We start from the raw sequence: 25,670 nt of genomic DNA on the forward strand, positions 1-25,670 counted from the left end.
GCTGTGAGGTCAGTGCTCACCCTGTGTGTGTGGAGGGTGCTGTGGGGTCAGGGCTCACCCTGTGTGTGTGTGGGGTCAGTGCTCACCCTGTGTGTGTGTATGGGGTGCTGTGGGGTCAGTGCTCACCCTGTATGTCTGTGGGGTCAGTGCTCATCCCATGTGGGGTGCTGTGGGTGAGCTGTGCCCATGTGTTGCAGGCTGCCCTGTGCCGCTGCAGTCAGCCCCTGGCCGGGTTCAGCGCACGCTGCCTGGAGGACGAGCAGATGCTCCAGGCCATCCGAGAGGCCAACCCCGGGAGCCCCTTCATGTATGTTGTAGACACAAGGCCAAAGGTACCTTCCTGGGGTTCTGGGCTGCTTCTGTACCTCATGTCTGAATTAGTAAAGCTGGTTCCAGGTTACTCTGGCACAACTGAGATTAGCTCGGTTGGTTAGAGTGTGGTGCTAATGCTGAGGCTGTGGGGTCAGTCCCTGTATGAGTCACTCACTCATTGATGATCCTTGTGGTTCTCTTCCAGTTCAGAATATTCCAGGGTAATAACTCTGCCAGTGCTTTCTAGGCTGTGTGGGATCAGGGATGCAGGGTCACCTGGTTCGGGATATATAACTGCAGAGTTAAGTGCTGTTGGGATCTGGCACTCCTGGAGTCTCCTGGGTTGAAGTTTGTGGCATTTCCCTGCAGAGAGTCCGTCATGTGTTGAGTTGGGAAGAAGCCTCAGAATTCAGTTTCATGGGGCTGGAGTGTTATTTATCTATTTATTTATTTATTTATTTGAATATATAAAAATAAATAAGACTCCATAGATAATTATTATTTATATACACATAAATATATATTTATAAATAATAAATATGTTTATATAAAATATTTTATTTATATAAAATGTTTTATTATGTAATAATTACATATATTTTGGAGAAATATATTTATATTTCTATACACTATAAATTATATTATTATATATAATATATATATTTTATATATATATATTATACAAAATATAGAATATTTTTAATGTATTTATTGGCAGACCTGGGAGGAAGTGAGGCTGTGTGGGGTCTGATAACAACTAAGAAAAGCAATTGACATATATATATGTATTTATACATACAGATAAATAAATAATATTTATTTTTATTTATATAATAAATATATGTAAGCATATTCTTTTATATGTGTAATGTAAATTATATTGTTCTATTTATTATATAATATATAAATTGTATATTAAAATAAAAATTATAATACATATAAATATTAAAAATATAAATTATTATTTATATATTTACTGGCAGACCTGGCAGGAATTGGGGCTGTGTGGGATCCGATAACAACTGAGAAAAACAATTCCTCCATTTTTTTGCCTTTTAAAAATAACACCAGTGATGTGCAGCTTGGAGTTTAATACACTTCAGCTCTTCTGGTCCATAGCCACTGTTTGGGGCCAGAAGTTTGGAGCTGAGGGGTTTATTTAAGAGGATATTGATAAAATACTTGCAAAATTCAATCTCTAACGACTGTCACCTCGAGGAACTGAATTTAAGAACCAAATCAAATGATTCTCTTGAAAGCATATGGATTAGGAGTGTTGGTGTAAGGAAATTAGAACACAAGGAATTTCATAGCACACAAGTATTTAAATGCAAAGATTTAAAAGTGCACTAACTGTTTTAAAATCGAGCTTTCTGAGAACCTGCTTCACTGTTCAGATATTGCAGTTATTTTATAGACACTGCATATTTAGTTAAAACTATGGCAAGGGCAAGAAGGGGAAAGTCTTTTGGGGAAAATGGGGAATGTTTCACCTATTGTTCCAGTGTTATTTTGCCTTTTTGTACCGTGACATTTCCTAGAGATCACCTATTCTGTAATGATGTATATGTTTATAGCAATCACTGCAGGTTTTTTTGGTACAGACAGCTTCCGATGTCAAAGATGTTCCCCTGAAATCCGTCCTTGATGGCAATTTTGTGCTAAAATATTTGGTGAAAAGGGGAGAATTTATAATTGGTGACATTTCTCTTTCAAACCTCACATACCTTACTTTCGATGGTAGAACTGAAACACTGAAGTTATTTGATAGTCTTAAACATGTCTGTACCATAGTTGACTTTTCCTTTCCTCCTCTCTATGGAGGCAAATCCCTCCTCTGCCCCAAGTAACCTGGGGGGAGGTGGAGCTGCTCTGTTTTCTGTCACCACTCAAGATTTCCTGTAACTCTTGAACTGTTTGGGTTAATTTTTAGGGCAACTGGCTTCTTTTCTACTTTTCTGCAGTTCCAGTTGGTTGCTGTATTCTTCCTGCTCAACTTGAATATTTCTATGTTTCCCTCAGGTGGCTTTATTTCATCTGTGCATGTATGTCTGTGAAAAGCTTTGGAATTCTCTTGCTATTTCTATCCCACCATGTATGTATGTTACTGGGAAAAATGGCTTTCCTAGTTTTGCTTTCCTTTGCTTCTCTCTGAATTTCCTTAGGTAGCTGCACAGTTAGGGCAGGCTCAGTGTCTCTCTGCCTGCTTTGATGACAGCAGAAATTGGGGAAATTCTAGACAGGGTCTTAATGAGCCTCTGCATATGAGTAATGGACTGGAGACACTGGTGTAATTTTAGGGAATTAATGTCTGGGAGGTGGGGAAGTACAGCTGAGTAACAGCTTTGTTCAGTCCATTTTCTGGGAGATTTTAAAAAGAAAGAACGTCTCGCAAAACAGGCTGATTTCCTTCTGTGGAGTGTTGTAATTTGCCCTTCCTTTTCTCTCCCATTCCCTTGGATTTGGCAGTTGAATGCCATGGCCAACCGAGCTGCTGGGAAGGGCTATGAGAACGAGGACAACTATGAGAACATCCGCTTCAAATTCATTGGCATAGAGAACATCCATGTGATGAGGAGCAGCCTGCAGAAACTCCTGGAAGGTGGGTATAGCCCAGGGACTGGCCTTTGCTACCCCTGGCCACTTTTGGACAAAAAAATATCCAAATCTTACGTGCACGGCATTGTGCTGGGAGCAGAGTCAGTGTCTTGCTTTGTTTGCTCCGTGGAAGTGGCTGAAAGTATCAGTGTAGTTAAAATGCTTTCCTGCTTGACATTTGATTTGTTCTTGTGCTTGGTTTTGTAGTGGTTCAACACTAACAGCATTCCTTAGTTAACGTGCCAAATTAAAAGGAAAAGGCTAAGAAATATTACATTAGAAATACTACATTTTGCAACTAAGTCTCATGGTTGCTTCATGAGCTGTTGAAAGAAAACTAACAGAGGTTGTTTAGGAAATACTTTTTGGGGTTTGATATGTTGAGTTTGGAGTATTTCAGTGTTATCTGAATTGAATCTGATTTGAAATACAGTTTCAAATCTCTAATCTCTGATTTGAAATACAGTTTTAGCATGATCTTCCAAAGGCTTGAATCTCATATGTACCTCGTTCTTACCTGTCATTTATTTCTGATTTCTTTTGATTAATACATAAATTCATTTTTTAATACATAAATATATTAAAATGCAGAACCTCAGGTAATTAAGCTCCTTGTTATCTTAGGGGAAAAAGCAAAGCAGAGCAGAAGAAATACTGAGCCACTGGGGATCAAGAGGGAGATGATCACAAATAGGAGTCCTCAATTCCCTGTTCCTGGCAGATTTATTTTGTGGTGGAAGAGAAGGCAGAATAAATACTTGTTTGCTCCCATATTCTTCTTCAGCAGTAATAAAACCTCACTCTCTAGTGCTTATGGACTGCTAGTGAACTTAATTACTGTCAGTATTTTCTGTGCTGGGTTTCATTACAGCATCTGAGTTGCCTTCAAGGTTAGACATGTTATTTCTCTCTCTGTAAATTAGAACTCTCCTGTCTTCAAATCTCTGTGATGCTGAGGGAAGGGTTGTAGATGTAAGTGTGATGGTGATTTATAGTGAAGTAACAGATCACTAAACACTCGCTTTGTTGGAAAAATCTCAGCTGAGAAAAGAATGAGTTACCATTGAAAAAAAGAGGATATTTTCTGAGCCTGAAGTTCTTACACAAACCAGCAGTTTTTAGTTAAGAATTTTAAGTATTCAACCAGTAGTTTCTGTGTCCTTTAGACAGGATGTTACTGCTGACACTTTAAAAATGTAGCTGTTAGGATACCAGGCTGTGGAGAGCTAATGAGGAGGTGCAGGAGATGCTGTTCACAGGGTGTCAGCTCATTCCTTTGTGTTTGTTCTTAGTGTGTGAAATGAAATCCCCCTCCATGAGCGACTTCCTCACTGGGCTGGAGAACTCAGGTTGGTTACGGCACATCAAGGCTGTCATGGATGCAGGTGTCTTCCTTGCCAAGGTAAAACTGCTCTCCAGCCTGCAGGTGAATTAAAAAACATGTAGTTGTCTGTTTGGGAAGGTGTCTCCGGAGAGACAGTGGGAAAACACTGCTATCCAGGTTGGCCTCAGCTCCAAACCAACTTGGAGGACATAAGTGGGTCATCCAGCTGGTCTCTCTGCTAGACACTGCTGTGACAAAGTGTTGGGGTGTTGTCCTGTGTGCTGTTTTGCAGCAAGCAGTTCCTGAGGCTTTATTAGAACTCATTTGAAACAGGTAAAACCACAGAATGTGAATAAAATGAAGTAGAAGCAGTTCTGTCCAGTAGTGCAAACAACTCATAACCCTGGGCTCGTTATTCAGTTACCTGCTCTGCTTTAATGGCAGGATTGTTTTGACCAGTTTATTTGCTGGGTTTATGTGATGTGGACACTAATTTTGGCTATTGAACACAATCCTCATTTCTGCAGAACTCGTGGCTTTGCAGGTCAGGAAAAGGAGAGAAGTCACTAGGGCTCTTCAGGAGCAGTAAAGGGTGTGCAGGAAATAACATTGCAAGAGTTGTGAGAGCAATTGTCTCTTACAATTTTCCCATGTAGCAAGCATGAAAATGTTATTGTGTTTTCCTGCCACTAGTACAAGGGGAAGAAGATGATCCATAAGGGAGGAGGTTGGGATCAGCTCTTCTAATTTGTCTTGAGGTTCCTGATCTCCATGTGTCCGATTCTTTACCCATACACTAAATCTTTCCTCAGAGGAGGAGACTGAGAATTCTTGGCCTTTCAAGAGACTGAGTACTTGAGATCACAGGCTCTGTTTCTTGCCAGTCTGTTGCTGCCAAGACACACTGCAGCATTTTGTTCTAGTTGGGGTTTCTGTGGGTTGATGGAACAACCCACAGATGTTGGTGCGTTTCCATGGTCCAGATGAGAAGTGACAAATATTCCTCTGGAGTTCTAGGTAAATATAGATGAAGGGGTAGCATTTATTTCAGAACTCTAGCTGGAAAGGTGCTGAAGTGCTGCGTGTGGTGTCTCCTCAGGCTGTGAGGGAGGAGAAGGCCAGTGTGCTGGTGCACTGCTCCGACGGGTGGGATCGCACGGCCCAGGTCTGCTCCCTGGCTGGGCTCCTCTTGGACCCCTTCTACAGGACCTTCAAAGGCTTCATGGTAAGGACACCAATGTTGGTATTTTAAAAATTCAAAACTAAAAAGTGTTTCCTGCATTGGAAAGGTAAACAGGCCCTAATTAAGTGTTTTAGGCTGTTTCCTGGCACAAGCAGGAGGTGACCTATATAAACGAGCTTTGATTCTGTAATGAGCTTTAATTGCTCTGAACAGCGGGCACAAAAGGCAGGGGTTGATTTACAATTCCCGAATCTTTGTCTCCTTGAATGTCCACATGAGAGCCACTAATGAGAGGTTTCAGCAAGAGATGGGTGAGGAAAGGATGCAACTCTGGCTGGAATCCACCAAAAAGTGCTGTAGGAGCTTGTCACATAGGTCTCTTATCTGCCGAGATTTCAAACTGGGTGAACTCACTGTCGAGCACGGGGCAGTGTATAACCTGTATATCAGTAAAATCTGCCTCATTTCAGAGCTTTTTAAAAGCCATTTCACATGAATTTGGCTGTTGGCTTCTAGTGCAGGCTTCTTCTTTTTTGCAGCCATCCCTCCATGAATACAGTGCGGTCTGGGATGTGCCTTTCCAGTCCTCCCTTGTTAAATACCTGAAGAGCTGCTGCTCTTTCTCAGAAGAGATCCTTGTAAGAATCCCTAGAATCACAACAATGCAAATTTTGCCTTCTCCCATGCCAGGACTGCTTCCTTACATTCCATGCTAGTTTTATTATTATTTTTGTTTCTGGATTATACTGCAGGGTTTTTTTAACAGTTAAAATTACATCAGCATAGGAAACATCTGCCTGGGCTTTGGCTGTGAACAATTCTGCATGAACTGAGAGACATGGATTTCTTAGGAACAGGAGCGATTACTGACACAGACACATCCTTGGCTGTCCCCTGAGACAAGGGTTTATAGGCACAAGTCCCCTGACAGTGGTTATTCCTAAATGAATTAACGAGGAGTGTTAGGAATGGAAAAATTTGATAAGCAATATAAATGAAATCTTTGAAAAACTCTGTTGTGAGTTTTTCCTGCCTTCTATTCTTTAAGCCTCTGCATGATGAGATCAGGAATTGATCTTCAGATATGATCCAGCAAGGAATAATGGATGCAGCATCAGTCATGTGGTTCCTCTTGAGACATCTTTCAGGAAAACACTGCTTCCTTATTATTTTCCTATAGCTAGCACAGGGATTCTATTTAAAATAGAAATTGGTTGTTCTGATTTCATCCTGAGCTCCTCAATATGCAGCTGTACTTCTTATATTCCTATTTGTGTGTTAAACATTTGTTGAATTCCAGCTGCTGATTTATTTTGATGAGTTAAATAGCACATAGGGCAATATTAAGCTGTTAATTCTTTTAGCTCAGTGTGCTTATATGTTATGACTTTAAGAACATAGAAGCTCCCTCAAAATAGTACTAGACTTGCTTGAAGTTCTCATTCCAACAATGCCATTGCTCTGGTAACTGGATAATCTGTAAATCACAATTACTGTTCCCATTGATTTCTGTGGATATACTTGTAACTATAGAGTCAGCAGCTTTTTAGGCTTTAGCATCAAAGGCTTCACTTTTCTTTTTTAACCAAAGTAATGCTCTTTTTTTTAATCCCTCTTTTGAAACTGCAGGTTCTGATAGAAAAGGAGTGGATTGCAATGGGCCACAAGTTCTCCCACAGGTAAGAGGAGCAGGTTATTTGGGTGGAGTGACTGAGTGGGACTTGACTGGGAAACCAATACAGACAATGTCTTCAGGTTTATGTGCTCCCAGGAAAAATGTAAAGGAAAATACAAATCAGGGGAGAGAAGATTTGGAAAAGACTGGAGTTGGTGACATAAAGCCAGTATCTTCCAGGGCTGTTATTTCATCAGTGTTTTTTTATTACTTTGCAGAATTATAGGCTTGAATTCATTGTCTGAATTCTGGGTGTTTTCCTACCTGAAAAATTTTATTATTTGAGGAGTGCTAATCATAAAATCAGAGAATCATTAATGTTGGAAAAGACCTCCAAGATCCTAAAGTCCAACCATTAACCCACCCCCATGTCCCCAAGTGCCACATCCACTCCAGGGGTGGTGACTCCATCCCTGCCCTGGGCAGCCTGTGCCATCAATAGGGTTCTGATTCATTCTTTTGCAATTATCTCCTGGGGGAAGATCTCAGCTGCTGTTTTTCAGGACTTTTACTGAGTTCAAACCATAAGCTTGAAGAACTGGAAGAAGACTTCCCATTTTAATGTTTAGGGGGCTCTTTTTGTGTTGGGTGATACAGGATTTAACCCTGTTTACATCTCTCCAGGTGTGGCCACTTGGATGGGGACCCCAAGGAGGTGTCCCCCGTGTTCACCCAGTTTGTGGAGTGTGTCTGGCAGCTCATGCAGCAGTTCCCCTGCTCCTTTGAGTTCAATGAGAAGTTCCTTCTGGAAATCCATGACCATGTTTACTCCTGCCAGTTTGGCAACTTCCTTGGGACCTGCCACAAGGAGCGTGAGGATCTCAAGTGAGTTGGCAGTTGGTAGAGCCAGAAGTGACTTGAAGTTTCAGGAAAGGGGCAGGTTGGATGTTTTTGTGTGTTTTAATATAACTCTAGATTAAGGGTAGCATTGTCTTGAGAGATGCTAAAAAATTATATCCCAGAAGACAGATGTTTTAATTTGGACCACAGTAACCCCTTCTGGATTGGCTGGTGGATTATATATTCCTCAGGGATGTGTCTTGTGTTTATGTAATTAATCAGATAATGTGTAAAAATAATTCATAGCTCCCTTAATCTAATTCTCCTCTGAACAGTTAGAGTTCTTAATCCACTTGCCTCTTTTTTTTTTAGTGATTAGATGTTATTTGTACTTGACAGAATCTTTGAGAAGACCCATTCTCTGTGGCCTTTCCTCTTACAGAGGAAGCAGGAATTGAGAAATCCTTTGTACAGAGGGTTTACAGCTTACAAAGAGCTTCAACCAAACACACTGCCTTTCAGTTTCCAGTAAGTTGCTCATTTAAGAAGGGGGGATTTCTTTCATTATGATGTAGATTGATAATTTGGGTTTAATAAAATAAATTTGCACTGATCAGCTTGGTTTGTTTTACCCTTCCCCTCCATTCCTCACCCATAAACTGAGATTAGCAGTGCACCGGTAATGGTTAAATAAGTGCAGGTGCTGTAATTTAATATTTTTTCTTTGGGGTTGAGAAAGAGGGTGAGGAAAGGCAAGGAAAAGCAGAACTTCAGATGTAGATAGAACCACACGCCCCCTGACTGCTTGCTCTGTCACATGTAAGTCATAGGCTAGGCAGTTGTTTGAGAAAGTTCCTCCTTTTCTCCCTTTTAATATATATTAAGAAAGTCTTTCAAGCAGGAATTTTGTGCCCAGTCACACCCAGGCTGATGCAGTCAGGGTTTTTTTCCCAAGAAGAGTGTTCTAGTTGCTTGCCCAGGGTGTTACAAGAGGTGGTGAGTTTGGCTTTGTGTCTGGTCCCTGCTGAGGGAGAGGGGGATGCAAATGTCTTTTTAAGTGCTGTGTGTGGTTACTGGTGGGCAAAGAGTTTTAATAAAAGTTGGGCAAACTGAGGACTTGAAGGCGAGCTGCCCAAGCCTCCAGTAAGTCTGCTATAGAAGAAAAAAAAAAGTGTATTTTCATCCTATTCTAATACCTACTGTCAGGTCTTTTAACTTTATGAAAATTTGCCCATTGAGACAGAATTTCATAATCCAAGGCTGTGGTGGTTTTTTGCAATCAATTACCTATCACAAGCTGTTGAAAATTCTGAATGTTGGCAGTAGGGCACAAGTGACCTCCTAATTCCCTTTTCCTGCCCTGTTCTTGAGGTTTTGGTGTGGGATGTACAATCGCTTTGACAAAGGGATGCACCCAAAACAGTGTGTGTTGGATCATCTGCTGAGCTGCATGAGCCAGAAGGTGCAGCTGGAGGATGATGCATCTGAACTGGAAAACGTGAGGCTATTTATATTTCTTTAGTATTTCAAATCACATTGGCCAAAGCCTTCATGGATCTGGGTTTGAATATTGGCACTGGAGAGTTGTTTCAGCAAGCTGGGCAAAATGAGGGGTTAAATGACAAGGCTCTGCTTGCAGTAGATTTGCTGTTTGTATTAAAAAAAATCCAAAACACCCATAAACAAACTAAAAAACACATCTAAAAATATACCAGTGAGAAGGCTATCAGTGTCCTTTGCCAGTTTAATGTGGATGCTGAAAACTTCAGCTTTCCTAATTAAACTCTGGCCTTTGTATCAAACATGTGAAGATCTGTGCCCATGGACTTCAGTGCTGGAAAAGAGGCACTGGCACAGGACTGTTGTGTTGACAGCTGATTTTTTGTACACTGCTGACACCTGGGATTAGTACCTTTTATTAATTTTTTTTTTTAACATCTTTTTATTTGTGTAGAAACTTCCTTTCCTTGACGGTCCTTTGCCCGGTGAAGCTTCCTCCTTCCCCAGAGCAGGACATGCTGCTCCCAAAGCCCCCGTGCCCAGTACTCCTCAGGACTATGGAGGGGCAGCACCCCCTGTGCTGAGCAATGGGACCTCCCCTGGGGCTGGGGGCTCAGCTGTGGACCAGAAGCACAAAGAGAACCTGTCCCACCACCACCAGGATCTTGGTGCCACCACGGAGGTGTCGGACGGGAATGCTCAGCACCGGCGAGGAGCTCTGGGAATACTCAGCACCAGTGAGGACCTCTGAACTGTTGGGTGAAGCAGGCTCTGGTGGGGTGACCCCACGGGGTGCAGACCCCCCATTTACAGCTGAGTGTGAGTACAGGGTGTGCTGGGGGAGCAGGTTGGGTTTGGGACACATCCCTGTGCAGCTGGAATGATGCAGAGCTGCCCTGGAGGCTCCTGGAGCTCGTGTAAACTCGGTTTTTGGTGGAAACACGTGTGTTTTTAAGGTTTGTGGCTGCCTGCCAGCACTGGTGTTTGAAGCTGGAAGAAATCCTGGCCAATTAATGCTGAGAGCTGGGCAGTGTTTGTAACCAGAGGAGAGAGGATGCAATCTGTCTGTGCTCAGTGCTGGTACAAGGTCATCTTAAAATGATCAAAAATTCCAGTTCACTTTAAAATGATAAAAAAACCCCCACTCTTTCTTAGCTGTGAATGACTCTCTGCATGGACCCTCACCTTGTAGCAGAACTGACTCAGTTTTTGTTTCCTATGCATTTTTGTTACACAAAACCTGTGCCTTTTTCTGAGGTTGCTGTCATGTCCAGCCACACCATGTGCTGTTTTTATTATTGTAGTGTAAACTGTAGTGTTGGGTCTTTGTAGTCAGTATTTCTAAGGAGGTTTTTACCTGCTGCAGCCTCCCCAGGATCTTTGCTGATCCCCCTGAGTTCAGTAGCTTCTTTCTAAGCTGAACTCTCGAAGAATAAGTTCGTATGGACCTCATTTACTGCAGCAAGCCAGAGTCAGCCTGTAACACATGGATTTTTGACCAGAGGAAGGATTAGAAATGAGGAAAGATAGGAAAACATTTCTGTGGAACTTTTCTCTCTTATTTTATGGTCTTGGTTAAGCTGAAGACAGTAACTCTGTTTTAAGCTGGGATCAATGTGCTTTCCCCATGTCCACTGATGAGGCAGCAATTAGAGATGAGCTGTGTTCTCTTATTGAAATGGGGCCTAAAATGATTTTATCACTTGCTGAGTGATTACAGGGAATGTTATCTTGGGTGTTAAAGTTACATGGACTGTTGGGATGTTTTGTCTGTACCATCAAGATGTGGTGAGATGAACAGTGTCTCTCGTGGCAACGAACTTGGTAATTTTGTGACAAAAGGGGAATTGGGATGTGAGCCCTCATTGGAACATGAAGTGAATATAAACACCTTGGGACGTGGCTGTGGCTCCAGGGCTTGTTAACAGTACTTGGAGTCTTCCATGTGCTGGAACCTCAACTGGAGATACAGTTCAAAGTTGCAGGTTTAAAACAGAGATGTGTATTGCATCTATAGAGAAACCCTGTAAAGAAACGAGGACTTTTTTTCCCCAAGGAATGGATGTCCCTGCCACAAATGAGTGTCTGAAGGTCCCTCAAAGAACCCCCAGCAAAAGCAGGTTTCATGGAACAGTGGAAGTGCGACCAAGTTCATTGGCAAGGTTCACTCTACTGCTTCATACACGGTTAAAGTACACGTAGAAAAAGCAAACTAAAAGAGAAAATCAATCATTGTAAAACCAAAACCAACCAAAAATTATCCACCTGGAGGCTGGGGATGGAAAAGAGTCAGGATAAGAAGGAATAAGGGAGAGCCTCCTGTGGAGGCACAAGGTTCAGAGTAGACCACACTGCCAAACTGAGCTCTGGGCTTGACCAACAGTTTAGGCCTAAAGGTTTCGTGGAATCATAAGCAGCACTTAAACTTAACAGCACTGAATCCATAGCTGGAGGTAAACAATTTACAAAAGGATTCCTGGAGGATTTACTAAAAGCACAACTCACTTGGAGGCTGAACTTCTTACAGCTCTAAAGTACTTAAGAATCCAGGAGAGCAACATTCCCAGTCCATTTGCTGTGGCATCCCACAGCCCTAAAGGAGTGTGTACAGGTATATCCCTGGGAAAAAATCCCCTGAAATTCAGTGAAGGACTCGTGTTGGATGCCTTTGCATGTTCTCAGCAGGCAAAGGTTTGAGGTTTCAGCCCTGGCTCCTCCAAGTAGAGCAAACTTGAGAGTTTTGTGGCTCTGAGAGGTGTCCTGCTCCAAGGGAGATGCTGGTGCAGCCACCTGTGGTCTAGGAGAGCTCCAAGGGTCTCACTCAGGACCCCTGAGTTGGCTTTAATCACAGTCATTTTCCATCCTGGCCACAATTTGGGTCAATAACGTTCTTTGCAAGATAGATAAACAATGTTTAAAAATCAATAAAAATGTTGTTCTACTTGTTCAGGCAAGAAAAATCAGTTTCCAATCAGTTGGTTAAAAACCAGGAGCTCATTATCCAGCAGAGTTCCTGGGAACAGACTGTTTTTGATGAGCTCAAGAGCTCAGCCCAGGTGCTGTTTGTCAAGGCCAAGGCCTAAGGAGCATTTCTGAGATCACAGCGTGGCCTGGGAGAGGTGGAGGATGTTCCACTTCCAGGAAAACTGTCCCACATTCCATGTTCTGGACAAGCTTCTACAGATGTGCTTAATTGCAAAGAGTCCCTTTGTGCAGTTAATTCAGGATGCTTTTCTGCTTGCTCTTGAAACTGTTGTTTAGGTGCTGCTGTTAAGTTTTAAAATCAGTTTTTCTCTTTTATGAAGCAAATATTGAAGTGAGCCTTCCCAATGTCCAGTAAGAAGTAGAAACATTCCATTATAGCATCATAAAATGCAATATCTGCCCCTTATTGTGGTGAAATCACTGGGTGAGGTTTGGTCTTCAAGATAAAGTAGAAAAAAAACAACCAAACACTCCCCTGAGTGTCTCACTTTGGGTAAGAAAATATCTATTTTATTAAGCGTATCAAAAGACTTTAAAAGGGCAAGAGCCAAGAACACAGAGTTCCTTCACTGCCTGGAATGGCAAAGAGGAAGTTTTTTAATATTGGGGGGTTGTCAGTCATAAAGCAAATAATAGAGTTGTTTTCAAGGAAGGAGTGGGAGCTGAAATGATTGATTAAAAAGTGATTGATTAAAAACCAAGCACATGAAATGCTGCCCCAGCTATGACTTACAGATCAGCCCCTGTCTCTTCTTTCCAGGTGGTACAAGAATGTACCGGCTTCTTGGAGAAATCCCAAATGGGAAATGAGGCCCAGAAAGGCATTTTTTTAGGACCAAGTATTCTAGAGATCATCAGTTCTTTTAATATCTTTAATATCTCTGATTTTCATTAGAGATACAGAATTGTAGAGGGTTTTGACTGACTCCTGAAGGTTTTAGACATGCCATTGATTAATTATTGTGTAAAACCAGCTTGCAGGAGGATTCGGTAAATGTTTACACGTTGCCTTGTCTTTGGAATTGCCACAGATTACCTTGAGAAAGTTTAATTATTATTAATTATTCCTGATCTCTACAAATCCTCTTGACTACAATGTTACTACGGGGGTGTGTAACCACCACCAGATCACTTCAGACCCTGCAAGTGTTAGTAAGCTTGTAGTAACCTTGCTGCTTTCGACTTCAGTGACAGAAAAATGGCTGACTTTATACTTGGAAATGCAAAAATTCATGTCCTGTCTTTTTAAACCTCTTGAATTTAATGTGTACAGACTTGGTCAAACCTGCAGTGTATTAAAAATCATTCATGCTGGTGCTGTAATTTATGGAGCTGGAAAAGATTCCAGGCTTTCCTGGTTTTCCATGAGTTTATTGGTTTGAAAAGCCATTAGCAAGAAGCTTTTTAGTTTTGATGGTAACTCTGGGGTGCTTGAAGACCAGAAATGAAGGTCAGGTGGGATCTCCTTCCTGAAGCATTCCAAGAAGCCTATGTTCCCTCCTCATGGAACGCCCTGCTGACTTGATTCTCTGTTTCCTGGAAGTGTTAAAGGAGTGGAAAAGCTGTTACATAGGAATCTGCTTCAGCAAGCCCTGTATGAGAGTTACTGTGACTTATTTATTCCTAGTGGAGCTTCCCTGCATCCTGAGGTCAGAAATCCTGCTTTTATTTGGAGCTCTTGAGTCAACAATGCAACTTCCTTCCATTTGGATTCCTCTGACTGGGAGAACTGGGAGGGAGGAGGGATGTGGTTTGCTGTGGGTGGGCTCTGTTTGTGTAAAGCCGGTCCTTTTCTGGAGCTCCTCTGGCTCCACCAGGTCCCTCCAAAGCTTCCCCAGGACCCTCCTGCCTGTGCTCAGTGTCCCTCCTGCTACAACCAGGTGTAACCTTGTAGTAGGTCACATTCTATGTTAAAACTACTACTTTGAAGTAGAAGAGGGACCTGTGGAACTTCATTTCTCAGTTGAAATGTCTTAATGTGAACTTCATTCTGGTGGATCCTTAAACTGTGTTTTGTTTTGCAGTTGGCAGAGAAAATGCAATGGGTGCTGTTTGCTCTGCTGGAAAAGAAGGGAATAATGGATTTGTCTATAGTTTTAGTTCTCCACTGGCCTCTTTATAGGTGAGAAAAAGCAGTCTGTTAAAGGTTTAGGTGCAGTTTCCTCCTGGCTGCCTGGTCTGTTCCTGTGCTCAGTGGTTGCCTGAGTTAAGTCCTTGGAAGAAAACTCCCCCTGCAGTGTGGCTGGTGCACAAATGCCTGGGATGGAGGAGGACACTTGCTTGGAGGCAGCTGGGAAGCTTTGCTTGTCTTCAGTTGCCTTCAGGAAGCTTCTGGAATCCTGGAGAGCAGGATTTGCCAGGAGCTGAAGGTGTGCTTCAGAGGATTTCCACCTGGAGTGAGACCTTGTGGGGTTACAGGTTGGAATCTCCACGCTGAAGAGCCCTGTGACTGCTGTTCCCAGCAGGTTTGGAGACACAGAGCCCTGGCAAGAGCTCCCAAAGCTGCAGCACCCACAGGATAAGCATTTCCAAGGGAAGAGCTCCTGTTCCAGGCACTGCTGCCTGGTCCTTGGGCAGCCCCAGTCCCTGAGGGGCACAGTGTAGTAATGGATATCCGTGAGGGACCAGGAGAATTCCAGCAGTGTCTGTGTCACTCTCCTGCCTGTCCCACCACTCTGGGTGCTGGGGTTGTTTTTGTAGGGACCAACCCAGTTATTCCTTGTTTACATCCCAGCCCTCACGCACATCCAGGCACTTCCATGGGGGGAAGAAGCTGCTCTGAATGTACCAGTTTTAGTTACTACCCAGAGCTCGATAATTAGCTGAGGAACCAGGTGGTGTTAAGTCCATGTTCAGGCAGCCAGGTGGGTGCCAGCAGCAGTCGGTGTCATTTGTTGGGGCAGGTGTTGTAATAATTACATTAACTTAACGTCCAGTTAATAATTACATTAATTTAATGGGCCCTCTGCAGTGCAGGAGCGGGACAGGAGGGCAGTGGGTGGTGTGTCTCTCCCACCATTTCTCTCTATAAATGCATCTGTATTTAATGTAGCAGATAACTCCTGGAGTAACTCATAGGACTGGATCCCATCCCAAGCCCAGATGGACCTTCCTTGTCGTCCACAAACTGATCTTTGTAGGAACATTCCCAAAATTGTGTGTAGTGCTGGCTGGAAATATCAGTGTTGCTGTTTGTCTGTGTCACTGCTGAGGGACAGTTGTGTAAGTTGTGGGTGGTGAAACCCCCTGTTCCAGAATGTTCCATGATGGCCCTGTGTGTCAGTTTAGTTCGTGCACTGCTTGAAAAAATGACTGTCCCATCTCTAGAGAAGCACTGTGGTTTTTTCTCTCTAAATGTATTTGTCCCAGGAAGTTTCACTTGTATTACAGTTTATTTTTATTCCCTACAAAAATAAACACCTCGCCTTTTTAAAGTAGATAAATGGCTGGTCTGTTCATTGTTTATTAAGTAACTCAAAGAACAACTTCACACTTGGAAATGTGAAGTCAATTAAAGGATCTTAAGTAATGAGCTTATCTAAAAGTGAGTGTGGTACCACTTCCCCTTCCTTTACAGGAGAGAAACTGGGTGGCCTTATTGGTTTTGGGGGGTGCAGCACTGCCTAGGTTCTTTAAAAACAACCCAAAAATTATTACTAATGAAGCTGTGTTAAAACTTAGTGTCTTCTTTACACTGTGCTACTCTGATATTTTTTAATTAGATTCTTCTTTATACATAAACCTAAATATCTTTAGATATTAAAGGCAAATATCTTCAGTGTTTTCTTTCTCCTGGGAAGCTGTTTGTGCCTCAACCACAGGTGACTCCAGGCTGACTGCAAACCTTCCTGAGGAGCAACCAGAGCTTCTGGCCTCTGAGAGGAGCTTAGTCCAACCTTTGTGGGTGATCCAGGCTCCAGGTGAAGAGATTTCCCTGGTGGCTTTTGAGTGATGAATCCACAGCCCCACTGCTGAGGGTGTAATTTTAAAATGCTGGTTTATCCCATTCTTTTTAGTCATTAATTCAAAAGTCAAGGTGAGTTGTTACATTTTCTGAGTGCAGGCAAACTCAGGTGAGGTGGGAGAATGCTCAGGGAAGAGGGGGATTCCAGGTGCAAAAAACTTGCCTTCTGTTTATGAACGAGGTTGGAATCAATACTTTACTAACTCAGAGCTGTGCAGCAACAGTGCAACCTACAATTAAATCTGCAGAGTGGCGAGGCATGAGGTGAAAGGAGTTGATTTGATATTTTGAAGGCTTTCCCAAGTGCTTCAGGCTGCCATTTGCATTGGGAAATGCATGTGGATGGTTTAAATCTGTGCCTGGCAGAGCCATGCAGGCTATTTTAGTAATCAATCTGAAAATAAGCATTTGGAGGTTTTTAATACTCGTGTGGGAGCTGAGCAACAAGGAGGGGACCTGCAGGAGATGCTGGTCCTGAGCTCTCCATCCTCACTTGGGGCAGGATGAGGCTGTGAACCCCCGGAATAGACCCCAGACCTGTTATTGAGCCCCTGATCAATATTTCCCACTGCACTGTGCACCTTAAAAATGGGGATTTTCTAGCTATTAAGGCAAAAAATTAGGCCTGGCTCTTGGGTATACTCAGTCCCCGGGTGTTTCACAGCCTTTTCTTCCTTCTTGCTAATTTTAAGTGTTCTTAATGTTGCCAGTGAAATCCTTCATTTACCTTAATTAGACTTGCCTTACATTTAATTGGATTATTAGCATTAACACTGACTACAATTGATAAAGCTACAGTTTACATTTGGGGGAAATTCAGACGAAAGGTGTGTTAATTGTAGCTTCCCTTGCCTGCAAACAGGTCCTAGATTGGAGCGTTCTCCTGGAAATTGTATTTTCCTGCTCTTTAGGGGAGTGGAGAGGTGGGGGGGGGATACAAAACCCAGTAGCCTTTGGAGTAACAACCCTGAGTAAGGGTTATAGTAAGTGCTAACCCTTAGTAGGGGTTACTGAGTAATAAGTGAGTTAGTCAGAGCAGGGCAGTGGGGTTGGGAAAAGTCAAAGCTGCTTTATGAATCTGATCTTTTTTGCTCCCTCTCTCTCAACAAAGGACAGATCTTGAAGCCTGCTCAGCCATGGGAGAGAAGCAAGGAATCCAGTATGAATGGGAATCCATAAAGACATATCCATAAGCAAAAATCCCCATGGATGGATCTGCAGATTGTCAGGTGCTGTTCCTGTTGAGGGATTTCCACCTGGGAGTGTTCCAGGCCAGGCTGGATAAACTTTGAGGAACCTGGTTTGGTGGAAGGTGGAACTGGATGGTTTTTAAGGTCCCTTCCAACACAAACCATCCTGGGATTCCAGGCTCCAAAAGGGAGCTCCCAGAAGGCTGTGCAAGCAGGGAGCCCAACTCCTGGGGCTCCAATGCTGCTGAAATTCCTCAAGGAGGAGAAGAAACAGGTGCTGGATTCCTCCTTCATGTCTAACTGTGCATTTTGGGTGTTAACGCACCAAGTAAATTGGGAATTGCCTACAATGGAGTGGTGGCTGTGCAGGTGTGTGCAGGGAGCCAGGGAATTCTGTGCGGGTGTCTGTGCCCTCTCCTGGGGAATACCTGAATCACAGGGCTGCTGGAGCCACCTCCCGGTTGGGCGGAGAGAAGGTGGCCAGCAGAATCCACAGGCATAAGTGCTGGAATGTGACCGGCTCGGAGGGAAACTCCCAAGCTCAAAGGCTTCACTGCGGTCTGGCAGCGACTCCCAGCTCAAAGTAGCCCCACTCAGTAGCTGCGTTTCTGACCTTGAGGACTGTTAGTAAATCCTTAATCCCTGCAAAATCATTTATTTGGCACTGTTTAACTCCAAACTTTTAAATCAGGATGCTTAGCAGCCTTAAATCCAAAAGCTCATTAGTCTCCTCAGCTGCCTTAATAACTATAATCTCTTTAATGGAAGCAACTCCGGACAGAATTTACCTTCCCAAAAAACCTTATTGACTGGCATTAAGTACACTTCTGCCTTCTAATTCTTCCTCAGTGAAGGAAGAGCTGATAAAGAGTTGCTTTGCTGGAGCCCAGGCCGGGTCAGCCTCTGGCTCAGGGCAGCTGCTCGTGCCAGGAGCTCCTAGAGGTAAAGGGTTTTCCTGACTCCTCGGCCTTCCCTGGAGTTTGAAGCACTGGGAAGCTTCTCCAAAATGGTCAGGCTTATCAGTCACCTCTCACTGGGCTCCCATCAGGGTTTATCCAGCTCTGTTGATGTAAATATCCACATGGGATTCATGGAACACGTTCCTGCAGCAGCACAGGGAGCACCAGGAGCATGTCTGTGTGTGATTCCAGCTGAGGAGGTTTCTCAGCAAGTGCTTCCTCATTAGTATTCGGTTTAATCTGCTCCTTTACCAAAGAACTGCTCTCGTTTCTAAGATCTTTCTTGGTTAACAACTAAAGAGCAGCAACAACAACAAAATAATAAGCAGTTTATCATTAATTTCCCTTTCAAGGGTTTTCCTTTCATCTCCAAGTTTCCTACATTTCACATTTTCTAACATGTATTCACTCTGTTGTCTGCACTCCCTTTTTTCCCCTTTATAACACTGTCTTTTTAATGGCTGCTTTGATTTCTGTGTTTTGTGGGTTTCCAGCCAGGCTTGGCTTTTCTTACTGCAGCCTCCCCGTTGTGGTTGCAGCTTCTTGACACTCAGCAAACCTTGAACTCTCCACTCCTGCTCCCACGTTTATCCACATAATACTCCATAATTCCATTGGGGAAACTGACCTTGTTGAAGTAATAACCTATTTTTGGCTGAATTTGGAGAGTGAAAGTACAAGGAAGCCAAAAGTCTAAACCCAATCAATACTGAGCATTTCCCTGCTCTTAGCAGTGCCCACAAACCAGGTGGTGGTGACATGGGGACATCACACATTTTGCAGAGCCCCCTGATTTCACTTCTTGCAGCAGTGGAGATTTTCCTGCTGGACAATTTGGTTCCCCTCTCGTTATCTCGTGCCACTGATAACTCTACCTCAAACTGCCAGACTGTTCCTGCTCCACTGCCGAGGACTTGGGAGAAGGCTTCAAGGGAACTGGATAAAATACAATTACACTTCCCAGCTGACAGCTTTTGATAAGAGCCCCAGTGCTGTTCTCTGCTCCTTTTGTTTGCCCTGTAAAGTTTCCTGCCTTTCTCTCTGCTGCTTAATTTTACAAAGCCATGGCCGTGGTTCCTTCTGGCAGGTGCATCCAGGGGAGAAGGAGTAGGAACAGCTCAGGAGGGAAATCTGGACTGCCTTCGATGGCTTTTGTTCTTCTGGTGTTTAATAAGCAATTCTGGATGATGCAAATGGCCATTTTTGTTGCTGTGAAAGGGGAGAAGGCAGTTAGGAGAGGGTTTAAGAGGGAATTTGGGTGACTGGCAGCCCTGGCAGGGGACCCCAAACCACCCAGTTCCCTGTGATTCCTTTGAGGAAACAGTGAAGCAAATGCTTTGTGTCTGCTCAGATGGGTCAGGCAGCCCCCAGCACCTGTCCCAGCCTCCCCCCACCTCGCTGCCCTCACTATATTTACCCAGGGGGAACTTTCCAAGAATGGAAGTGGTAAGATAAAACCCCTGAGAGGCTAAAATTAGCCCCAGGCCCCGGCCCTGTCCCACCGTGGCATTTCAGCTGTGAGCTCTGAGCCCGCTCTGGTCACACAGAACGAGTGGCCATCCCCAGCAAGGTCCCCTCTCTACTACTCCTGGTTTTGGGTTTAATCCACGGGAGGACTCTCCATGGGACCCCCAAGGCCTCAAGTGCTGTGAGCATCCCCCCCTCCCCAGGTAAGGCAGCAGCTCCAGGACCCCCCGGTGGTGGGAGATGGGAGGTACCTGAGAACCAGCTGTACAAGTGTGTTCTCTGTCACAGCCTCTTTTTTGGGGGGTCTGTGGATGCCTGGACAGCTTCTTCCAGCTCAGGACATGACAACTTGTCTCTGAGGGTGGGAAGGCCCTGGCACAGGTTGCCCAGAGAAGCTGTGGCTGCCCCATCCCTGGAAGTGTCCAAGGCCAGGTTGGACGGGGCTTGGAGCAACCTGGGCTAGTGGGAGGTGTCCCTGCCCATGACAGGGGGTAGATGGGATGAGCTTTAAGGTTCCTTCCAACCCAAACCATTCTGGAATTCCATGAACTCTGGTTTGGGCTCTTCTGGTTGAGGAGCCTCTGTGAGCTCCTCACACGAGTACTTTTACTGTCCAAGTAACCTTCCTTTGGGGAGATCCTGTTTGTGTGTTCAGGAAATGTTACAGCTGCTCTTTTAGTTTTCCATACTGTTCCCCTTGGAAATATAACTTGTAATATAACTTTCTTTTTGAACCAAATCTGCAATAACCCCTCCCCAAACCCAATTAGCCATGTGGGTGGGGTGATCCCAAAGCTCCAGAGCTCATTATCAGTGTGTCTAATGAATAACAGCAATGCTACAATTCCATATATATAAATTCCATAATATAAATTGGGACGTGTGGAAGCCCAGCAGAGCTTTGCTGACACTCAGAGCCATCAGATTTGTCCCAATTCCCCCAGCTGTGCCATGGCCTGGCAGAGGGTCACTGGGAGCTCGGGGGCGGATTTGGGACGGGCCCCCCGTGGCCGCCCCGTCGTTTGCAGATCGAGGTTAATTGCTCGAGGTGCAGCTCTTTGGCTCCTCCGAGGGCGGAGCAGAGACCGAGCTCTGCCTCTGCCGCGGAAACCCGATATGCCACAGGGCTGCCGAGAAATTCCTCCGCCCATATCATTTCCAGCTGGGACATCACATTCCTGTCCCTTGCTGCACTGAGGCCACGTCCTGCACCCAGAGCCCGGCAGTCGTGGGGGGAGTTCAGTCTCTGCTCAGTATGATCAGCTCAGCATCCCCCCTTCCTCCCACCACCCTAAACCCCTCACTACGAACATCCCAGACCCAGCCATGTTCCTTGGGCTGGAGGAGGAGGAGAGAGGAAAATTGTGGAATTCTAATGCTGGCATCGTTTTGGGAAGGGAGAAGCTGAAAGGTGTTTGATCCCTAATCAAACCAACTGCCTTCACATTCAGCTCATCCTCTGTTTTGAAACCCAAGTCCTGTAAAAACTGGCAGGGGGTAAAAACCTTCCAACACTGCCAGCTTTTCATCCGGGTTTCCTGAAACACTTAGAATTGTAGGTGCTGGTGAGAGTCCCAGGAACGAAGCAGAATTGTTTCCTGCTCTTTTCCAACATGCTCTTTTGTCCCAGGGAGAACGGGATGGGGGTTGCTGAGAGTTTGGGAAATGGGAGGCTTTGCCCAGCAGTGGGTGCAGGGGCCTTGCCAGATCCTGTGGCATCCAGTCTTCCTGAGCTCCAGGTTGAGTATCCCATGAGGAATCTCTTACCCTTTACCCCCTCAGGGCTGATGGAGCCAGGCTGGGAGAGCTGGAGGGGTTCACCTGGAGAAGACAAGGCTCCAGGGAGACCTGAGAGCCCCTTCCAGGGCATAAAGGGGCTCCAGGAGAGCTGGAGAGGGACTTGGGACAAGGGATGGAGTGACAGGATAAGGGGGAATGGCTTCCCACTGCCAGAGGGCAGGGATAGATGGGATATTGGGAAGGAATTCTTCCCTGTGAGGGTGGGGAGGCCCTGGCACAGGTTACCCAGAGAAGCTGTGGCTGGCCCATCCCTGGATGTGTCCAAGGCCAGGTTGGATCAGCCTGGGCTAGTGGAAGGTGTCCCTGCCCATGAAACTGGATGGTCTTTGAGGTCCCTTCTGACCCAGACCATTCCATGATTTTAAGGGAACATGACCCACGTACCTGCTACACCTTTGCCCTCTGTTGTTGCCTCAGCCCTTTGCCCACAGGGTTTCCTCACGTGGTGGCAGGGCAGTGCTGCCCATCAGCAGCACCAGAACCCAATGCTCTTTGTCCATTTTTGTTTTAAATCTTCCCCATAATGTACATTAAAAATAATGCTAAAAAGCTGGCGTTGGTGTCAGGGGCTGGTTCTCACCCGCTTTTGTCATCCTGTAGATCTTTGCCTTTATCCTTTACCATGAAAGCAGCACATGGGTGACAGACCCCCAAAAATGAGCCTGATGGACATCAACAAAATCTTCTCCATGCTCCAGCCCAGGGATGACGAGCAGGAGGACGATGGGGAGAGCGAGGAGCTGAGCCGGGCGGTGTCTGAGGACGACTGTGAAACGCTGCATCGTCTCCTGTCCCAGGACAGGTACAAGAGGCTCATCAACCGCCGGAGCGGCTGGGGGGTCCCCAGCACCCCCCTGCGCCTGGCAGCCACGCGGGGCTGTGTGCGGAGCCTGCGGGTGCTGCTGGCCCACGGGGCCGAGGTGGACGGCCTGGACGTGAAGGCCCAGACCCCGCTGTTCGTGGCCGTCAGCAACGGCCACCGCGAGTGCGTGGAGGCCCTGCTGGATGCCGGGGCCAGTCCCGCGGGGAGCATCTACAACAACTGCTCCCCGCTGCTCCTCGCGGCCAGGGACGGCAACGTGGACATCCTGCGGCAGCTCCTGGAGCACGGAGCAGAGCCCAACGTCCAGGCCAGGCTGCCCCAGTGGGCGGCCAACTCGGTGTCCTGTTCTGGACCCCTGTACCTGGCGGCCGCCTACGGGCACCTGGAGTGCTTCAGGCTGCTGCTCCTCCACGGGGCTGACCCCGACTACAACTGCACAGATCAGAGGGTGATCGCCCAGATCAAGGAGCCCAAGACCCTGCTGGAGACGTGCCTGAGGCACGGCTGCCATAGCAAGTTCATCAAGCTGCTCATTGACTTTGGAGCCAACGTGTACCTGCCCAACGTGCCCGTGGATGGGCCAGCACCACGCAGTGAGGGGCTGGAGCTGCTGCTGCAGGCCAGAGGTAACCTGGGGGTGGGCCCAGGGCTGGAAATAGGCACTAGATTTGCTTGTTTAAGCTGCTGCTGATTCCCCTTCCCTTTATCTTTTGCTTTACCCAGGCTTTCCTTAAGCCTCAGCTCCCTTTGCAGCATCACTTGACTGCTGCCCCACCCCTGGAAGTGTTCAAGGCCAAGCTGGTCAGGGCTTGGAGCAACCCGGTCTAGTGGAATGTGTGCAAGATGGGTTTTAAGGTCTCTTCCAGCCCAAGCCATTCCATAATTCTATGATTCCCACAGCCTGGTATTTCCACTTCATTGTTGGGTTAAAGGCTGCTTTTCACCATTCCTCTCTTCTCTGCTGCTCAGCTTGGGCTCTCCTGTGTCAGGGAAAAATGCACTTATTTCCATATGAGGACGGAAGGTTTCCTCTCCATGCCCAGCTCCCATGGAACTCGTGCTGCAAAGCTTATGTCTGGGTCTATGTCCCCAAACACCTTTGGTTTTCCTAGAATCATGGAATGCCTTGGGTTGGAAGGGACCTTAAAAACCATCTAGTCCAACCCTGTTTATTTTTGATCTGTCCATGTCCTTTTGTTGGGTTGGAGGGGAGCAGGATCTTGGGGGTGACCATCTCATTATTCCTGTCTCCTCACACAGCTCATCCCAAGTCCCTGCTGTCCCAGTCCCGGCTGGCCATGAGGCGAATCCTGAAGCAGCCTGGCCACCTGCCCACCCTCAGAGAGCTGGAAATCCCCACAGTCCTGGCCAACTACCTGCAGCACCAGCCGTGACACACAGCCCGCCTCCAGGGACAGCCACTCTGACATCTGGGAGTGAAGCTCGGAAATCTGTGGAACCAACAGGAATTTGTGTCACAAAGTCATTCCCATCTCCAAAATTGGTGCCTGTGTGAAAGGTTGGGGAGGGAAGGGGCAGAGGAAACAGGACACCTCAGCTCCTGGTCTGCATCAGAGTGATGGTGGAGCAGGATCTGATTCCCTCTATCCCTGGATCTGCCTCTAAACCTCCTTACCGAGGGATTTTTCACCTTGAGTTGATGTTGGTTGGAGAAGGGGTTGGGAAAAGGTGTGGAAGGCAGACGGAGAGGAGCAAAGGCTGCTTTTCCCTCATCCCCTCATGGGGTACACAACCAGGTCTGTGCCTGCAGGTTCCCCCACAATGTGGCACCTGCTGCCCCTGAACCCCCTTTCCCAGGGTGGGGAGGCCCTGGCACAGGTTGCCCAGAGAAGCTGTGGCTGCCCCAGCCCTGGAAGTGTCCAAGGTCAGGTTGGACGGGGCTTGGAGCAACCTGGGCTAGTGGAAGGTGTCCCTGCCCATGGCAGGGGGTGGAATGAGATGAGCTTTAAGGTCCCTTCCAACCCAATTCATTCCTTGATTCTGTGATTCCCAGAGGGATTTCCAAGTGTACCCTCTGTTCAGCAGGGGCAGAAGTGGGGCTGGACCCAGCCATGTGTGCCCACCCTGGCTGGGAGGGGTATCCAGAGTCCCAAAACCCCGACTCATCTCTGACCTCAAACATCATCTTCCTCACCCCAAAAGTGGTTCTTGTTGTAGCTGAGGGTCTTCTGTGACTGGGCAGGGTTGGGGTTTTAATGAAAAATGTTGCTACTGTTGCTATTAAACTCTTGTGACCCATTTGGGGACATATCCCATATTTGGAAGAGCCCAGCAGCCCAGCTGGCACCATTGAAGGGATGCAGGGAATTGCTGTGCCTGGGGAATTTCAGGATGAGCCTGGAGTGAGGCATCCCGGCACCACCTCCATGACTCTCCATCTCTCGAGCCTTTGACATTGGGATCATCCTCACTGGTGCCTTTCTGGCTCTTCCCACAGCCAGGAGCTCAAAGATAAACCACAGTGCTGGTGATGCTCTGGAGCAGTTTTGGGATGCAGCAGAATGTGTTCCTGAGGGTTTATTCCATCCTGCCCTAACAGCATCCCAAAGGGAAGCACTGCCAGGCAGAGGTACGGGGTTGGAGCTCCATGTCAGGAGCTCCAAAGATCATTCTTGGCCAAACACAGGATTCCTGCAGGATTTATGGGCTTGTTTCAAGGGTCCTGGGATCTATTAATCAGCATCTATTAATTAGGCTGTGGGACCTCTCCCTAGGGGAGAATTAGGGCTTGGATATAGCTGGACAAAGCATTGGGAATTGCTCCATAGGGGAACATAATGCTCATGGCATTTCCCTCCCCATCCAGACACTGTGATGGTGATCCAACGGGAGATGGGGGTGGGAGAGGGGACATTGTCATGCTCCAGGGGGGATTTCCACCTGTGGGAGGGGCAAGGCTGTCTCTTCCACTCAAGGGGCCCATGTGTCACTCCCACACGGGGATCTGAGCGGACTTTAGGAATTAGGGAGGTCCTCAAAAGGAGGAGGAGTTTTCAGTGCCGGGCTGCTCAGTGCGGCGTGAGATAGGGGGGAGCCAGGTATGTGAGAGGTGAGGGTGAGCCGGGGAGTGACTGGGGGGTGAGCTGGGC

The 25,670-nt window shown here is 46.1% G+C and overlaps 2 protein-coding genes across 8 annotated transcripts in view; both read left to right on the plus strand.

Annotated features, from left to right (window-relative positions):
• The window catches only part of MTMR8 (myotubularin related protein 8), a 22,683-nt gene extending 8,263 nt beyond the window's left edge, over positions 1-14,420 (plus strand). Inside the window, exons 6-14 of the mRNA XM_027705481.1 lie at positions 198-332; positions 2,782-2,914; positions 4,203-4,312; positions 5,334-5,459; positions 7,047-7,096; positions 7,717-7,917; positions 8,272-8,400; positions 9,244-9,370; positions 9,827-14,420. Coding sequence (XP_027561282.1) covers positions 198-332; positions 2,782-2,914; positions 4,203-4,312; positions 5,334-5,459; positions 7,047-7,096; positions 7,717-7,917; positions 8,272-8,400; positions 9,244-9,370; positions 9,827-10,123 — 1,308 coding nt within the window. The 3' untranslated portion in view covers positions 10,124-14,420. The remainder of the gene's footprint in view (positions 1-197; positions 333-2,781; positions 2,915-4,202; positions 4,313-5,333; positions 5,460-7,046; positions 7,097-7,716; positions 7,918-8,271; positions 8,401-9,243; positions 9,371-9,826) is intronic.
• Positions 14,421-14,942: 522 nt separating this feature from the next.
• ASB12 (ankyrin repeat and SOCS box containing 12) lies at positions 14,943-24,044 on the plus strand. Of its 7 annotated transcripts, none has more exons than XM_027705485.1 (5): positions 14,943-16,393; positions 17,433-18,453; positions 21,568-21,676; positions 22,338-23,186; positions 23,821-24,044. In XM_027705485.1, the coding sequence occupies exons 4-5, from the start codon at positions 22,373-22,375 to the stop codon at positions 23,952-23,954; spliced, it is 948 nt and encodes a 315-aa protein (XP_027561286.1). In that variant the 5' UTR covers positions 14,943-16,393; positions 17,433-18,453; positions 21,568-21,676; positions 22,338-22,372; the 3' UTR covers positions 23,955-24,044. The 7 variants fall into 7 exon arrangements, with proteins under 7 accessions (XP_027561286.1, XP_027561288.1, XP_027561283.1 ...); XM_027705487.1 differs by having other exon boundaries at positions 14,943-16,277; XM_027705482.1 differs by having other exon boundaries at positions 14,943-18,453.
• Positions 24,045-25,670: the final 1,626 nt, after the last annotated feature.

This window comes from Neopelma chrysocephalum, unplaced genomic scaffold (assembly GCF_003984885.1).
Source record: "Neopelma chrysocephalum unplaced genomic scaffold, ASM398488v2 Primary Assembly neopelma1_336, whole genome shotgun sequence".
NCBI classification, from domain to species: Eukaryota; Metazoa; Chordata; class Aves; order Passeriformes; family Pipridae; genus Neopelma; species Neopelma chrysocephalum.

Coding starts and splice junctions, on each gene's coding strand:
- ASB12 (XM_027705482.1), top strand. CDS start 22,373: ATGGGTGACAGACCCCCAAAAATGAGCCTGATGGACATCAACAAAATC. Junction 23,187..23,820: donor GCTGCTGCTGCAGGCCAGAG/GTAACCTGGGGG, acceptor CTCCTCACACAG/CTCATCCCAAGTCCCTGCTG.